The 19,403-nt window shown below is 31.4% G+C and overlaps 1 protein-coding gene across 2 annotated transcripts; it reads right to left on the minus strand.

Moving 5' to 3' along the window:
- On the minus strand, positions 1–17,985 carry LOC122397242. Of its 2 annotated transcripts, none has more exons than XM_043396281.1 (3): positions 17,835–17,985; positions 8,872–9,077; positions 1–1,701 (listed from the first exon to the last, which is right to left on the minus strand). In XM_043396281.1, the coding sequence occupies exons 2-3, from the start codon at positions 9,050–9,052 to the stop codon at positions 986–988; spliced, it is 897 nt and encodes a 298-aa protein (XP_043252216.1). In that variant the 5' UTR covers positions 9,053–9,077; positions 17,835–17,985; the 3' UTR covers positions 1–985. The 2 variants fall into 2 exon arrangements, with proteins under 2 accessions (XP_043252216.1, XP_043252215.1); XM_043396280.1 differs by having other exon boundaries at positions 17,825–17,976.
- Between the last annotated feature and the right edge of the window lie 1,418 nt (positions 17,986–19,403).

Here is a 19,403-nt window from a genome sequence, read left to right on the forward strand (position 1 = left end):
TACATTAAAAGCAACATTTATTTGTAAATATGAATGAACAAAAATACATACATACAACTATGGGAACATATTTCTTTTCGGTGCATATTTTCCTTAATATGTTAACTAACACTTAGCTGTTGTTGTAATCTTGCCGATAAAGAGCACGATGAAAACAGTAATTTTTTGTGTAATTTCACATCGGTAATGCATGTACTTATTCAATATGTTAGAATTTTAACAATGTATTAAGAACAACTTACGTTCGGTTTTTTTTTTAAATACGTTACAAACTATTGTATTATACAAAATTTGGAAATATATGTCAATTTTAACATTGGTTTCTTCTCTTTTAAAAATTAGTTTTCGATTTTCGCATTTCTTCTCAGAAATGGAACATAAATTATTTATTGTGTTGGAAAGAAATGGTAAAAAGTACTGAATTTCAAAAAATGCATTAAGAATTAATTTTTTTTTTGTTTTTTTTCTTCTGTTTTGTTGGATACTTTCAATGAAATAAAACGATTTAGTATTTAGTATTTACTTAAGAAATAAATGTTAGTAGTCTTTAAAATTGTCTTTTCTTTGGTAATACTTTATACTACTATATTTTTTTATACTTTTACAGTAAGATATTTGAAATACTTCTGGACATAAAATAATCGATAATTAAAATTAAATGATACTTTTAAAGTACTGCTAATGTATTTCTGTCACGTAAAACAATTTTGCACAAACATCTGTATCGTAAATGTGATATAATAATATCTCTGCTTTTCTATGAACAACGACAAAAGACTGGTCAGACATTGAAACAACGTATGTAGAAATATCGAACGATACCGAATTTAGCCAAACTAAACGTACGAGTTAACGAAATAATAGAAATACTATAATTAAAATAGTATAACGTTGGCGAAAACTAGAGTCGTGTGAAAAAAATATGAGCGTTCGTTATACCTCTTCGAGCATAAATTGTTCACCTAGATAAAATCGATACAAAGGTTTAGAATGCAACGTGTTTCTCAGAACGTTCGCGAATAGACACCTTTTTACTAACAACAGACTGGTTTTGAATAGAATTTTCAGATTGGGAAATATTTTCGTTGATCAGTGCTCTAAGCGCGGCTGCTCTGCGTTCTCTGGTCGCTTGCCTTTCGGAAAGTTCTTCCATTTCGGACTCAAGATCGTTCAAACGAGCTTTCGTTTGTTTGGCTCTGGTCGCAGCGGAACTAGCCAGCAAATTATCATCGTCGTTGATCAATTTCGACCATTTAAGTATCGGTTTGTTCTCGGTCATCTGTTCGATTTCGTCGAAAAGCTTGGAGCGTCTTTTGAAAGCAGTGTCCGCATCCTCGATCGTTGATTTAATATCTTGCATGTCTCTTTTGACGTTCAGAGAGTTTTCTAGAAAATCTTGTTCCTGCCGTAGGCGTCGTGATTTTCCCAATACGGTGTCGAGTTCGTCTTGTAGTCCGAGCGAGGCTAATTTCGCTTTGATCGGTTGCGTCGTTGCGACGATGTCGTTAGCAAAATGTTCGGCGAATCGACGTCGACTGCGTTGGCCACGGCTGTCGTAGACGATCTCCTCGTTTTCAGGAAATAGGCTGTCGGTGGCCAGGGAAGGCACTGGTAATTGGGGGCCGCGGATTAAAGGATCTATTTCAGGGTCAAGGTCACGTCCAAGGGAACTGTTGCGAGGACCGGAGAGGTCACGCGTGCCTGTAAAAACGGATACCTCAAGATTCGTTCACTCTTCGATAGCCTCTAAATGATTTAAAAACTCTTCTATCGCAATTGTGCATACCGTTTGCCAACACAATCATTTTTTCTAAATACAGGGTTCGGTCGACCAACATGTAAAAACGGCTACCACCTATGTACTTTCTTATGAAAAAGTAAAGAATATACAGGGTGTTCGGCCAACACCTGGGAAAAATTTTAATGGGAGATTCCAGAGGCCAAAATAAGACGATAATCAAGAATATTAATTTCTTGATTCAGACTTCAGGCTTCAGGCTAAACATACGCATTTTCAGGGGAATCATTTCTGGTCAGACATTGTATTTTCGGTGAAGAATTTTTTTCTCGAAAGTGCGTAGGATTTCGGGTGTATGTCTATTCACGAAAAATGATCGTAATTGACCTCTGCAACCAAAAATATTTTTTTCAGAACGATTTGAAATTTTTCAATTTTACCGAAATATTTCAGCACCTACTCGAATTTTTTTCTCAAAAATGCGTAGGATTTCGGGTGTATGTCTATTCACGAAAAATGATCGTAATTGACCACTGCAACTAAAAATAATTTTTTCAGAACAATTTGTAATTTTTAAATTTTGCCGAAATATTTCAGCACCTACTCGAATTTTTTTCTCAAAAATGCTTAGGATTTCGGGGGTATGTATATTCACGAAAAATGATTGTAATTGATCCCCGCAACCGAAAATAATTTTTTTAAAACATTTTCAAATTTTTTTTTCGCCGAAAAATTTAGACACCTTAAAAATTCGTTTTTGATTTTTATTAATTTTGTTTGACGCCCTACAGAAAAGTTGTTTAATACTTTTTTGTAGCTACCCATGGGTTCTACTTCCAAACTAAATTTCAATGTAATCCATTTACTATTGTAGGAGTTATGATCGTTTGAAAATTGGTCCATTATTATGCGGTTTTTCTCAGTTTACAGGGTTAAGGATCAATTTTTCGAACATTCTTGGAATTTCTACATATTCTTCACCAAAATACGCGTTGTTTACATTTTGACACATTAAAATCGTCCAATCCGTTCAGAAGTTATGATGTTTCAAAGATTCACGTGAAATTTCGGGGAACCACTAAGCCTCAGATTATATTTTCAGTAAGGAATTTTTTTTCTCGAAAGTGGGTAGAATTTCGGACGTATGTGTAATGACCAAAAATGATTGTAATCGACTCCTGCAACCAAAAATATTTTTTCCAGAACGATTTGAAATTTTTCAATTTTGCCGAAATATTTCACGCCTTCTCGAATTTTTTTCTAGAAAGTGGGTAGGATTTCGTGGGTATGTCTATTCACCAAAAATGATTGTAATTGATCCCCGCAACTGAAAATAATTTTTCCAGAACGATTTGAAATTTTGAATTTAATTGTTAATAACTTTTTAACGAAGCCTCAATCAAGACATTGATATTCTTGATTTTCGTCTTATTTTGGCCTCCAGAATCTCCCACTAAAATTTTTCCCAGGAGTGGCCGAACATCCTGTATAAAGAATAATATTTTTCGATTCGAGGTTTTCGAGAGAATAGTGTTTGAAAATTCATCGTATCAGAATGCTGTTTTGGCCAGTTTTATTAAAAGGTAAGAAGATTTTTGAACAGCACATATCGTTGTTGGATATTCGGGGACCAAGAGGGGGGGAGGGGGGTGGGGGATGTTAGAGAAACAATGTATTGTGAAAATATCGAGAGTCAGGATCAAAATTAGTACAAACAACGGATCAAGCATTCGAACAATTGAAAAGTCAAAATACATTGCATAGCATTCGAACATAATTGAATTTTAAAACTCAATTTTCTCGAAAACCAAACTTCAAATAAAAAAAATTTCATTCTCTATTTTTTTCTTATTTTTTTATATGGAATCACGTTGTATCCGCTTTTACATGTTAATCGGTTGGACCTTGTGTTGCTTTACAAACAAATTTCTATTCAAATAATAAACGAATCATTGTTAAATCAATTTTGAGAAGCAATTTAACAAGTTCATCAATTGTTTATCCTCTCGCTTTAAGGAATACACGCATAATACAGTGATCCCTCGTTAATGTTCGCTGGCTTGGGTCCAGAACGCGAACTTTATCGAGGGAATTACTAAGGATGTTTGATTTTTGCAAGAAGAATCGATTCTGGAATCAATTCTAAATCGAAGCGACTAGAATCGATGTAGCGTGAAATCGAACTTCGAAAAATCGATCTATTGAAAATCGATTCATGAAATCGTTCAAGGTACCACTTCAGTATATTATCTGTTACTATCGAAATATTAATAGGTTATCGTGTTTCATATAAACTTCGAAATCTTTAAATTGCATATTTATAATTTATATTTATGATATGACAAATGAAACAATTAATAATTAACAAAGTTTGCATTTGCCACCAGCACTAGCGTGCATGAAATACTACCAAACAGTACTTTTTGCTTTGTGAGACACTAGAAATGGAATTTGTTTACAAAATTATTAAAGCAAACTAATCATTCCATGCCAAATCGATCACTTTTATCCCTTGATATCTGGGATTTTGTTTAAAATTTAATATTACGTAGACCATAAGATACTAAGGGTAGTTTAAGTCATCATTTTGCTGGTTTCGAATTTATTTAAAAAATATAGGCCTCTGAAGTTTACGACTTTTGTGAAAATGGATTGTACTATGTAGCGTATTGAAATGCATTTTTTCAATTTTATTTGGAAAGGATTGGCTTTCCTAAATGAATTTTGTCCATAATGATAAATCAATAAAATTTATTTCGAAACAAAATTTATTTCGAAAGACCAATCCTTTCCTAATAAAACTGAAAAAAAAACATTTTAATACGATAGATTGTTTCCAAGATAAAAATTACTAAGTACAACCCATTTTTACAGAAGTCGTACACTTTAGAGGTCTGTATTTTTTAAATAAATTCAAAACCAGCAAAATGATGACTCAAACTACCCCTAATATATCGTATGGTTTACATCATATTCAATTTTAAACAAAATCCCAGACATCGAGGGAAAAAAATGATCAATTTAGCATGAAATTACCTAAATGAATCATGTAACCATTCAATTTTTGTAATCCGATAAACTAAACAGAATCGTTGACAATTAATAGAAAAATTTCTAATTTAAGGAATGGTCCCCAAACTAGAAATTATATGAATAGTCCATAATACTTCTTTTAAAGTTAATATTAATTTTTCTTTTCTTAATTGTTATTTGTAAGTTTTTAAAATGTAGATTCAAGGATAAACAGAAAAGTTTCATACATCGTGCTATGAGTAAAATAAAAGAAACTGCATTTTCGCCCTTCTGGGACGATCCACGAGTTAGAGATCGATTCGTGATTAAAAAAAAAAATTGGTTCGTGCCAAAAATCAGATATCCAAGAATCGATTCAAAAAAATCGAAAATCGTATTAAAAAGATCGAATTTCTGGAAAATCGATTCCGAATCGAACATTCTTAGGAGGTACTATTGTACTATTGACTGTTATCTTTGTTAGGTTTGATCGTAGTCTAGGCGAAAGTGAGAAACACTGAATGAGAATGAAATAGAGAGAAATGTTCAACGTTTCTTTATTCTATAGATTTAAAAAATCATTCCAAAATCAATATAAAGAAGACGAGTCGAAAGTAACACGGACCAATTGTAACATATTCTTTTTGCGATTATGAAATGTCTTCGATATTCTTTTGTGACATATTTTTTCGAACGTTTATCGTCAACATCCTGTGGTTTACCCAACCTTAAAGAAAATCTAAACACATCGACAAGCTAAAAAAATAAATAATAAAGAATTCACACTAGAAAGAATCAGAGGCTTCCCAAAAGCTAAAAAAACTTTCATATCGTCGAAGCAAAATGTTAATTTGGCTTTTGTAAACAAAAAATATACAAATTATTCGGCCAATAATTAGAAGCGTGTTACATGATTGGACGAAACAAAAATTAATAGATTTTTATGTAAAACATAAATAGTATTGGATTCGTAAAGGTGTTACGATTAAAAACTGGCACGAAAAAGAATTTGATAATGGAGTATGTTAAAAAATGGTCAAATTTTGTATCGCTCCGAAACCTAAAGTATTGGTAACACATCATTTTTTAGATCCCACAAATGTGTAAATCTATTCTTATACAGGGTGTTCGGCCACCCCTGGGAAAAAATTTTAATGGGAGATTCTAGAGGCCAAAATATGGCGAAAATCAAGAATACTAATTCATTGATGGAAGCTTCGTTAAGAAGTTATTAACAATTAAAATCAAAAATTTCAAATTGTTTTGGAAAAATTATTTTCGGTGGCGGGGGTCAATTGTAATCATTTTTTGTCATTACAATTACCCCCGAAATCCTACCCACTTTCTAGAAAAAAATTCGAGAAGGTGTGAAATTTTTCGACGGAAAAAAAAAGTTTCAAATCGTTTTGGAAAAATTATTTTGGGTTGCGGGGGTCAATTACAATCATTTTTGGTGAATAGACATACCCCCGAAATCCTACGCGTTGTCGAGAAAAAAATTCAATACGGGCGGAACTTTAAACGTTAATAACTTTTTAACGAAACCACCATCAGCAAATTGGTATTCTTGATTTTCGTTTTATTTTGGCCTCTAGAATCACCCATTAAAATTTTACCCACAGATGGCCGAACACCCTGTATACCGCAAATGCAACGGGAAAGTTATTAAAAAAGTGAACGAAATGAAACGTGCACGGAGAAAAAATAAGAAGTTGTTTACTTTAATTGTTCCTAACTTTGAATAAAACGCTTGAAATGCAAAAATTCAACAATATTTTATAGCTAATTAAAAGTCAATTTTTTATATTGTAGATACAGAACCTGACAAAAATATTAATTAATATTCCAAAAAAGTGTATTCATAAGTGTGCTATAACTTATGTATAAGGAAAAATTTTATGCATTGGATGCTTACAATAATTGTTGTCAGTCTCGTTCCGACCACCGCACCGTAAAGACCAAACATGTTATCATAACAGTGCCACTCGCGAGTTCCATTCGTATATAAAACCAGATCTAGTGTATTTGTTAGTGCGATTATATCAGTGATAATACCCCACATACAGGGTGTTCGGTCACCCCTGTGAAAAATTTTAATGGGAGATTCTAGAGGCCAAAATAAGACGAAAATCAAGAATACCAATTTGTTGATGGCGGCAATCTGATAGGCAATCTGCGCACAACTGCGTGCGCGCGATAGTGGTTCTCACCCAACATGAGAAACTCTACTTCGTGACGTATCGACAGTCTTACGGTTTTCTCAGTGAGGATCACTATCACGCGTACGCAGTCGTTCTACAGATTGCCTTTAAACATTAATAACTTTTTAACAAAGCCTCAATCAACAGATTGATACTCTTGATTTTCGCCATATTTTGGCCTTTAGAATCTTCCATTAAAATTTTTCCCAGGGATGGCCAAACATTCTGTATACACGGATACCAACTGCCCAATGGAATTCTAAATAGTCAAACTTCACACTGACGAGACTCCTGAGCACAGGAGAATGTCTCGGAATTAAATCTAACAAAAATCGATCGAATAAATACCGACTCTCTTCATTTGTAGTTGCTTTTCTTTTTCTCGACATTATTACTCTTTGTGCTTTTGCTATTGTTAATCGACTGAACCTTAAGATGATTTTTTAAACAAATGCTGTACATTAGATTTTACTTAATGTGCCAATACTTTTGTCCATGCATAAAATTCTGAAGAAGTACGTTTATGTTATCAGTTTATTTATGTTACTGCATCTGTTATATAATAAACTAGGATAATTAATAAATAAATGTATCAGAAATTTTTCCTTTGAATCAATCTGTTTAAATATTGTCATGCTAATATTTTTGTTCGGCATTATACATCTGTTCAAAAGAATATAATTGATATTACGTTACAGTAAAAGGACTATTCTATCAAAAATTGAATAGTATTCGTATTTGATTTGCACGAAATTTTTCACTCTACCTATTCATCCATTCCGAGCGATCTCGATAAAAGAAAAGACTTGGGAATTTCTAGAAATAGATCTTCGATCGGAGGCTAAATATGGTCAATTAACGCGGTACTATTGAACTATACATATCCATATATTCGAGCTCTTTGAAAGAGTATAGAATTTCCTGATAATATGTACATATGATTGCTATTGCAAAAAAAAAAGAAAAATAGTGTGTTCGAACAATGTACTAACAATATACAAGTTTCTGACAGTTTGTAACGATAAAAACTACATTTTATTTATAATTTATATTTTTAGGCATTTTGTCATTTCTGTTAAGAATTGTATAATTATATTTCTCTAACATTATTGATTCTTTCGTTATTTGATTTGATGTAGCAAATTATGTTACCATCTCTTTAAAAGGACAAACTTTTTAAATCTTTGTTTCGTGTAATGGAATTCTATATGAAAATGATCGAAAAGTAAAAAAATTGACTTATACGAATATATATTAAGAATACTTTCCGGTTATTAGATTAATTTTACGTTCGATAAATGTTTCAATAGGTTACGGAACATACAAGTAATTTGAAATTTCGATCCTCTGAAGGAACACGTGGCCAAATGCTTTATTTAACAGGTACAATCTTACAAATGTTACGACCAATAAAAGTAATAATACGAGCAACTACTCTATAGATGTGATATTATATACAAAGTAAAGAAGTAGACAACTGAAAATTTAACCAAAGTGAAAACATTTCTCTCACGAAATGACGAACTGTACCGATGAAGTGTATTAAAATATAAATGTCCGTATATTATAAAAGACGTTATTGTTCATGTCTCGGGATACAATAAATCATTAGACGGTGCTGCTTCATGTTGCGATTTTATTTCATTTTGTTACGAATGCAGGAGGTCTTTTTACGATGATCGTTTATGTAGATAAAATTTATTGTGTCTGTAATACTAGATTTAAGAAACAGTACATTCAGTTCCTTTCACATCAGGATTTGGATTGAACATGCCACTCACGAGACTTGAAGGAGTGAAAAATAGTTAAAAATTCTTCTTATCGGAAAGCTACTGATTATATTCATAACGGTTAAAGGATAGAAATAGTAGGATACGTTCACCCCTTAAAACCATTTTGGAAAACGACTGAAGATGTTACCGATGTCGCTTCGACGGGCCGCGATCTCGTCGGCTATTGAAGTTCTTGGTTCGGAGAAGAGCGGTCGAGAACTGTACTTCCGATCTAAGTGATCGACCATCGGTTTATAATACGATTCTCCTTTATCGTAGTTGCATCCGTATACACGCGTACGCGGCCTGCTAAGGATTGGTCTTGACATCTTATCGGGTTTGCTTTTTCGTTATCTGAAATTTGAACAATTTATTAGAAATGTTACGCGAGTTCTACTATTCGTTACAAGATGTATGTATGATGAACAGTGATCCCTCGTTAATGTTCGCTAAATACTAGAGATGTTTGATTCTAGCAAGAAGAATCGATTCTGGAATCAATTCGAAATCGAAGTGGCTAGAATTGGTGCAGCATGAAATTGAACTCCGAAGATTCGATTGAAAATCGATTCATGAAATCGTTCAAAGTTCCACTTCAGTATACCATCTGTTACTATCGAAATATTAATAGGTTATGGTGTTTCATATAAACTTCGAAATCTTTAAATCAAATTTGCACATTTATAATTTATATTTAAGATATGACAAATAAAACAATTAATAATTAACAGTGTTTGCATTTGCCACCAGCAACCGTGCGAATGAAATACTTCGAAACAGTGCTCTTTGCTTTGTGAAACACTAGAAATGCAAATTGTTTACAAAGTTATTAAAGCAAACTAATCATTCCACGCCAAATCGATCACTTTTATCTCTTGATATCTGGGATTTTGTTTAAAATTGAATATTTCGTCGACCATACGATATTACCTTTGTTAAGCTATGTTAGGTTAGGTTGTTAGGTTTAATCACATCGCAGGTGAAGGTGAGAAACACTGAAAGTGAACGAAGTAGAGAAAACTGTTAAACGTTTGTTTATTCTGCAGATTCAAAAAGCGCTTAGAAATCAAACTATATGTATATATCATTTTTTTTTACAAATTGCATGATTCCATGGTAGTTCAACTTTAAAATAGCGAAGGTTGATTTGTTAACAACGTTACGTATTATAACATATTCACCAGCGATCATCAGTCTATTCTTTCGTATCACATTTTAATTACTTTGAATTTTTTTAGTACGTTCAATATCTGGTTTTATGTATTTCTTTTTTTAACTTCGTTTTTCAAGTGTTTGACAAAGTTTGGTTAGTCCTACATACAGTTCCAGGAAATGGTTGGGGATGGCTCCGTGAACAATATCGAGGGGAAAAAGTAACAAACCCAATGAATTTTCAAAACCGATTTTCTCGTAAACAAGGTCTCCAATGTAAAAATGTTATTCTATTTTTTCGACTTATTTTTCCATGTAGAATCATCCTCTGCTCGTTAGTACTATTCAAAAACTTCTTTTCTTATCAAAAAACAACCAATTTTGTTTTCATTTGTTATGTACGTAATAATTTTACCTTATAAACAAATCTTATTTAACGATTCCAGGATTCAGGATACTTATAAAGCTCTTTTGCTTCAGAAAATTTGAAAAGATATATGTATACATATAGGTCAAAATCCAAAGATCGAGAAATGCGATTTTAGGCATAAAAATGAGCGTTAGAATAATATTAAAGTTTTGGATGATTCAACGTTCGTTGACAAATAAGAAATCGCTTAAAACAATTAACATTCAGATAACAGACTTGTTGATTAATGGGGGGAGGAATAAGCTCTTATAGTTTGACCCAGGACCGTCCCTGTGTTGTTGGTTGCCCAGATGCAAAAATAATATTGCTACCCTTGTTAATTTAATATTATTTAATTAAGTATTTAGTACAGCGTTCTTATATCTATGTATATACAGGGTGAGGCATTTTAAACAGGTCACCTGAATAACTCGCTTGTTTTTGAAGATAGGAGAAAATGCATTAGACCAAACTTATTTGGTATCGGGGGGCTCATAATCTGGTATTACCAATTTTTTTGTAGGTGGAGGCGTCAAGGAGATATGAAGGTCAACTTTGTTTTTTTAAATGGAACAGTATATTTTATTACTTACATTCTGATAGAGTGTTTCAAGGCGAATACAATGACCTATTATTAAGGTCATTCAAGGTCACCCAAAGTCAACTGCAATAGAAAATAAATTGTGTCAAAGCACTCTTCGAACACTTGGATACTTTGATACTGCTATTACAAGTGTTCAAAATGGCGACCTTGAACATGGATACATAGTCTAAATCGTTGCAATACTGATGACACTGCCTGGCAAATTTCATTTGTATCTATTACAGAGCAAGCTCTTCTTATACGTTCTTGCATGTCAAGTTTGGTAGTTGGTTTTTCGCGGTACACTTCTGCCTTTAATTTTCCCCACAAATAAAAATCGAGAGGTGTCAGGTCTGGGGATCGTGCCGGCCATTTGTTACTTCCTGATCGACCTACCCAAGAATCTCCAAATTTTCTATTTAGAAATTCTGTAACATTGCGTGCTGAATGAGCAGGGCATCCGTCTTGCTGGAACCACATGGATTGTCGTATGTCCAGTGAAGTGTCTTCTAACAATTCTGGCAAAACGTCTTCTAAGATTCTCAGGTACTTACTACTATTTAGCGTGCCATCAATAAAATATGGACCAATTATTTTATTATGAAGAAGACCGCACCAGACGTTTACAGACCAAGGTCTCTGTTTGTCGACTTCTCTCAACCATCGTGGATTATCTACCGACCAGTAGTGCATGTTGTGACGGTTAATTGCTCCATGGTTTGTAAATGTGGCCTCATCGGTAAATAACAATTTACTCAAGAACATTTCATCGTCTTGTAGTTTTTGTAAGCCCCATTCACAAAATTGTAAACGTTTTGTATAATCATTTTCAGTTAATTGTTGATGAAGTGATATGTGGAACGGATGAAATTTGTTAATGTGTAATATTCGTAAAATACTTCGTTGACTGATGCCACTTTCGCGTTCCAGTTGTCTTGTACTAACATGTGGATCTTGTATTACAGCTGCTACAATATTTATCGAGTTTCCATCATCAGTTGCTCGTTTGGCAAGATTACGTGTTTTGTTATCCACAGTTCCAGTTTCTTGGAACTTTTTTATAATGTTTGTAAAGACAGAAAGTGAAGGTCTATTATTACGATCGGGAAATCTTTCACTATACACACGTACCGCTTCCCTCATAATTCTATGACATTCACCATAAATAAGAACCATTTCTACTTTCTCTGCTATCGTGTAACGCATTTTAGAAAACTAAACACTTAGACTGAATAAATGTTACGAAGCTGTGCTCTAGTCGGTAGTAAAATTACCAATAATGTTTGAGGATACGGATAAGCGTACAATGTGATTGAATGTTTGTTTATCTTTTGTGACCCGTGTCACGCAATACACACACGTGATACACAAGTATTCGAAATGTACTCTGACACAATTTATTTTCTATTGCAGTTGACTTTGGGTGACCTTGAATGACCTTAATAATAGGTCATTGTATTCGCCTTGAAACACTCTATCAGAATGTAAGTAATAAAATATACTGTTCCATTTAAAAAAACAAAGTTGACCTTCATATCTCCTTGACGCCTCCACCTACAAAAAAATTGGTAATACCAGATTATGAGCCCCCCGATACCAAATAAGTTTGGTCTAATGCATTTTCTCCTATCTTCAAAAACAAGCGAGTTATTCAGGTGACCTGTTTAAAATGCCTCACCCTGTATATACATATACATATGTATGTCGGCGATACGATTCAGCGATAATAACAACTATTGTGTTATTTATGGTTGATAGAGTTTTTGGGAAAGTTATTCGTAGAGATGGTTTATAAGAGGCGTATGTATTAATTATTTTAATTAATTATTTTCGTAATTAATAAGCGAATCAAAATTTTATTTATCATGGATAAAAGAAAACTTATAAGGTTATAAATAAAAAAATTTGAAGATAACCTTAAGATTTTACTTGGAAATCAAACATAAAAAAAATCAATTGTCATCAATTTAAAGGTCTTTCAAAATCGTATCCATCCATGATGAAACAAATTTTTATTCGTCCACTAGTTACGGAAATAATTGACAACCTTGTACATGTAGATGCACCTCTCAAAATATGTGTTGAAGGTTAGGAGATTCGAAGGTAAACTTTGTTTTTTTTAAACAAAATATTATATTTTTATATTAAAATATGGAAGAATATCGAATTCTAAGCAAAAAAGTGTATTGACCTTTATTATAAACATGATAGACGTTTAATAAACATTGTCACGTAAACATTGCTCTCCTGTGCAAATCTGTGATATGGTTGAATTTCTAACTTGATATTATACGAAGAAAATTTTCAAGAAATAACGTGAATTTATACTATTAGATTTAGAGTTAGTAAAGGTCAATACTTTTTTACACAAAATTCGATATTACACCATATTTTAGCATAAAAAATATAGTGTTCCAATGTTGAAACCTTCGAATCTCCAAAACGCTTTCAGCCATAAAAAAAATAAGTGCACTATTATAGAGTACCTCTTCAAACCATGTAACTTTCATACACAATATTTTTTCGTGCAACGCTTATTTTTGAAATCATAAGGGTGCATAAGTTGCATGGACCATCCTGTATGTATGTATATTTGAAATCAAAGCTGACTACCCTATAATGTTTGTAACAATAATGTTGCAGTTGATCAATTTCGACCATTAATTATTATCAATTATCTACATTAATTTAAATTGATAAATGATGGATATATACACGTGGCGGTTGGACGATGAAGAGCAGCAACCCACGCTTTATTCTACCGTTCTACCTTTGAATAACGCGATGCAAGTTAATAGAAACTGTCACTGAGAATTCTGAGTTGCCATTTTTGGTATTGATGCGATACGCGCCAAATACAAATACTAGGCGGGTAAAACTGAACATGTTTACTCATTTCTAACAATAAATATGACTAAATATCATATTATGTTTTAAATTGTACATAGAAATATTCGTATACGAGAATAGTGTTACAAAGATTGGATATAAAATTAATTCGATCGAATTCTATTTGTCTAAATGGTTAGTAATCGTGAAAAAATTTTGATTATTCATATTAGTGGAAATGTTATAATGAACGGTCTGTGACTGCACCTTCCTCTCCGCCCTCCACCCCCGGAAACGGGTCAGGTTCCACACTTTGTATCCGTTACTGTGCATCGATCGTATCGATATTTTTGATCGATTGTCGAGTTTACAGATTTCTGCTAAACTTGTCACTATTTTCAAATTTTACGAATTACGAAGTAAGCCAATTTCCAAAGATAAAGGGAATGAATCACCAAGATCACGTATCTAAATCTAGGTAAAATGTGAAACAGGCTGCCAAATTGTATTAATTTTACCTACAACCACAATTGGCACTGCTTCCTATAGTTAGCCGGTTGATCGACTGAATGCAAAGAGCACTAATTTTATCTGTAACCGTTTGACGTTATGTATTCGAGGAAATTTTATTTTGATGACAAATCATATAACTATGTCGGTTAAAGTAAGCAACAACGAAACCAGCAGGTTTAAATAGCACAAGCTCGACGGATAAATTTACATTTCGATCGATTTCGAATTATCGACCCAATATTATCGTTTCGATTATAACCTCGCTGCATCAATTTTCTTTCCAATGCGAATTTACGAGATACATAAATGTTTAAAGAACCTTACGATAAAGGAGACAAGCTAAATTTCTTACGATGTTTCGTAGTACTGGCTAATTGCGATTAAATAATGTACTATCATTTTATGATTTACTATTTGTTGGTTATAATAGTTAAACTGAACATGAATGAAATTAATACAGAGCTCCAAATACCTCCATCTAGGTTTGCTCAAGGGTCTCTACTATGAGTAACCAGTAAACTGGAACGAGCAACTACATGTTGCTTAAAAATAGACCATGTCTAATTTGGTGTCCGTGAACTGAACTGGCACACAGCACACTCGAGTCCCGGACAACCGCCTCCGATTACGAACTCATGTAGTACATAATGCCTTGATCTACCATTCTTTTCCTATAACCTATTCTTTTATTTCTTTTCCTTCTCCTACTTTCTAATTACTTTTCACCTATTTCAATTTATCTCTAATTTAATGTACACTATCAATTCAGTCCCAAGCAATTTCATTTTCCACGTAAACAATCGTTAAAATTAGTTGGATCTCTACGTAATTCGATATTATAACACTAGAATTTAAAAACAGCATTTAATTACTGTATTGGAGAGGAGGATATTTCTACAATAACAACAGATACATTTGATGAGAAACAAAAGTAAATGCATAATAAGATTAATAGATTAATTCATCGTAACAATTATAGTATGTTTAATTCGTAATAAATATTTCATACTATTTTAAAAATACCAACATATTACGAATAATTATGCATTTGTAATTGCAATGTTATTTCCATCGTTTCAGTTAAAAATTTTGTACGAGTAATATTTCACACTTATAACAATATTAATATAGTTGTTTTAATATGTCTTTCTGTTTAAGTACTCTTATCTGAAATTAAATAATATGTAACGAAGAAAGATAATGTATGTTCCAATAAGAATTTTATAAGCACAAAGTCACAGTGCTTATAAAAATATATGTATTTAATTAATTAATTATCTACTGCAATAATACAAATTCTAATTCAGGCATTTCCTTTGTGCATTCATTATCAACAAGAAATATGTGTATTCGTTAATTGAAAATCAAAGTAATTATATAAACAAAACAGTCACAGTAAGTTTGAGTAATATTTATAAATTAAAAACAACATAATGCAATTTATACATACGTTATACCAATATCAAAATTTTGTGCGTGTATATGTGTGTTAGGTCATGTAAACTATAAAAATGTTTGTTCTTTTTGCATTAGAAAATGGTACTGTTAATAATGTATCTTACACAAGAAACATATATACCATGTATAATTTTCAAAGAATGTAAATCCACAAACTTTGAAAGAAAAATAAAATAAAAAATCATTACTTCTATAATTTTAGGCATTCATTTTCATTGAAACATCATATTTTCTGGATAGAAATGACCTTCGAAAAACTTATTTATTTACATAATATTGAAAACAAATGTTTAGACACATTTGTAGGTGACTCTACTAGATATATTTAGCAACATACACACAGATGTTTTGTATTATCAAAAAGAAATGATTTAGAAATTAAATATATTTCATTAATACATGTGTATGAACAATTTAATGCCGTGTAAAATATTTCTATCATGTTTACATATTTCTTGTTCTTTTTATTTTATTTTTCGTTTATCTTTACAATTTTTTAACGTGCAATTTAAATTATACTATTCAAACTACGAAACATCGTTTCCCATAGATATTTAAATAACAATAAGACAACAATGATAAGAAAATAGTAGACAGTTGTAATACATTTGACATTTTTGAATATTATAACACATTGCACGAAATAATTAATGAAACAAAGAATAGTAGAAAATAAAAAATTACAAAATCAAACGCAAATGGTCACGCGGACCATTTTCTAAAAACGAAATTTGCGTCGCGTAAACTACAAAAAAAAAAACTGTTAAGCTGCTGAATTAATTTTGTGGAAATTTTTTGGCGTAATTGTTTTTCGAGTTTAAATAGGAAATACAGACCGAAAATGTAGATTTCAAGAACAAACTGTTTCTAAGGTCCTCCGCGTGCTCTAGACAACGATTTAAAAATAATCTTTATGATCTGGCGTCAAGTTACAGCAGAAAGTTAGATCATTGTTCACTAGAATTCGACGATATATTATCTTAGAAATCGAAATAGATATAGGAAGCAAACACAAAATTCTATCGTCGAAAATGAAAATTTGTAAAAGTATTTTCATTCTAAATTTTTTCATTTTCCTAAAATATTTCTTAATTTTCATCTTTTAAGGGCCGTAGTAAGTGATGCCAAGGGCCACGTGTGGCACGATATAATTGATCATTTCGTTCGTAACATATCACATATTTGATTAACAGAAATACTATTTCAACTCTTGTCCCAATCGAATATTTAATACTTTGACAATGCGAAGTACGTCCGTGTATTTTAAAAATTAGCAAAATATCGATAATATTTGGACAATCGACTATTAATTTTAAACCAACGGTAAATAAGCAGACAGTGTCAAAGTATACGTTCATTACGTCACTGTATCAGATCTACCAAATTAACTAGCAGACATAACTATCAAATAACTAATATCGATTATAGAATAACTACAGCTGAATCGATTTCTATTGCCATAGCAAAGGAACATTCGTTAAAAAATGTTTAATATTAAAATCAGAATTTATTTTAAAAATTTGCAAATTTATTAAGTACTTAAGACTCAAACTATGCACTCGGGTAATACAATAAATAATAAAGGCTCGAATAATTAGCAAAATTGAAATCGTAATAATGAATAAATCATTTAACAATGAAATGAATTTTAAACGACAAAAAGAAATAATATAGATTATTTAACGTACACTGATACTGTGATTTAGTCAAAGAGTGTATTATAAATTTGTTAATACTGTAAAAACTAGAAATTATGTTCAAAATAGGCAAGATTAAAAGTTTACTTGGTCGATAACTAAATTTTTCACATAAAACGGAAATATACGATTAAAATTGTATCAACCTGTAATATTATTAATTCTTAATTAAGCAATATTTCGAAGCCGGTTAATAAAATATAATATAAAATTATAGAGTTAATATTTATAACGATGTTACGAGTAGTTCCTTTCATTGTTATATCTTTTAACGAAATCAATTTCTAACATTATTAGCACTTTAATGTCCTATTCGACAGCATTTAATTTGAAAATAAGTTATGACAATATGTATATATTTCTTTGTTTTCGAAGCAAATCGATTCAATCTTCAATACGCGCACAAACACACAGAAATAAAAATTCAAATAAGTAACGTAAAAAAATATAATGTCTATACCTGAACTTACACGATATCCTTTCAGATGCTAATTCTTCGGAAGTAGCGGCACGACTCCCACAGACGTTGCAACCTTGCAACGCCCGTTTATTTCCCACTCCTTTCGGACTCCATCCCTTCCTCTTTGTTGTCCCTCGTTCCTAACACCTACTTCCTATTCATTTCTTCACACCCCACAAGCATTTATTAACTTTCCAATTTACAACATCTCTGGGCATTGTCCAAGTAAATTATTTGACAAATAGTCATTAAGACAATACATTATTTTATTTGGCTACACGTTGTGTGAAACAAACCTTGGCGAAATATACTTCAAATAGTAATTTAAAAATAATCGTTGTAAATAATGTTAATTGGTATTTCATAAATATTGTATTTCAATCGATCTTAGGTGCTCCATCTGGTCAATTAATAGTAAATTTAAATATTACTTATTTCCGGAAATAACATTTACTTCCTAATTAAAAAAATTTTTCTTCCATTTTTCCAGAGAATGTTCAAAATAAGTACTAAATAATATATAGGAATAATTATTGTATATTGTAAATTGTAACCTAATATTCTAATTATAATTGTTTTTCATTTTAATTATAATAATTAAGAATCCCTGATTTCGAGAAAAAAGGATTTTAAACATTTTTCATGAAGATGAATTCAATAAAAATATAAATAATAATTAATATCTATGAATAAAATGAGCTACAAGAACTGTACGCTGAACTTATGCCACAATGCCTCATATATTCTTTAGTGTATGTATAAATTAGTATTATGAATAAAGTCAATGTAAGGTATAAGTGTAAGATTTGAAAGAAAGTAATCTGTAATGTACTTCTTTTTGTACAATATTAACTCTATATAACTCTGCGTTACTCTAAAGTCACATACACATTATCTACTTTTTTGAAGTCTTATGTAATTCCATTATAAATATATGTATCAATTATAGGTTTAAAGCAACAGTGAGGCCTGCAATCAATTTGTCTACAATTATTTTATAATTTAAAATTTACTTTTCAATATACATGTGTCCCATTATTAGTATTTATTGGTGGGTTTATTGTAGAACTTTGTTCACAAATCAAATATAATTTGAGTTATAGAGGGTTAATTGTATTATTATAATTATAAAATGCTCAAACTAAAAACTCCAATTTTGTATAGCTTTAATATCCTATTCAATATATTTGAAAATGATTTATAAAACATTTCTCTAAGCTTTAATGCTTTCAAAACAGTTTTTAACAGAAATTTCAAACATTTCCGGTAATAAATGCTCTAACTTAGAAACAAGGTTAAACAAGGCACATTTTTTATTAATTTTATGTTCTCGATCAACCACTGAAGTGAGTACCACATGTTAGAATACATATTGTATACCTAGAAAATTGTTTTCCAATCATATCAAGAAATGATAAATGATTATTGTATAGCAATCTAAACTCTTAGAAACTATAATAAAATTAAATAGCATTTGATCTTTACATTCCTTACCACATATGTACATACTATAAAGCGACAAATACAAAACTTTGTTATTCCATGGCATTTTTTTTAAATTATAAGATAGAGTTAATGA

Source organism: Colletes gigas, unplaced genomic scaffold (genome assembly GCF_013123115.1).
Source record: "Colletes gigas isolate AHSC1104 unplaced genomic scaffold, ASM1312311v1 Colletes_gigas_Sc00009, whole genome shotgun sequence".
Taxonomy (NCBI): Eukaryota; Metazoa; Arthropoda; class Insecta; order Hymenoptera; family Colletidae; genus Colletes; species Colletes gigas.

Bases quoted from the DNA above. Each gene is read 5' to 3' on its own strand.
- LOC122397242 (XM_043396281.1), bottom strand. From the start codon at position 9,052: ATGTCAAGACCAATCCTTAGCAGGCCGCGTACGCGTGTATACGGATGC. The intron at 1,702-8,871 runs GTAACATCTTCA...CCGTTTTTACAG, and splicing joins GGCCCGTCGAAGCGACATCG to GCACGCGTGACCTCTCCGGT.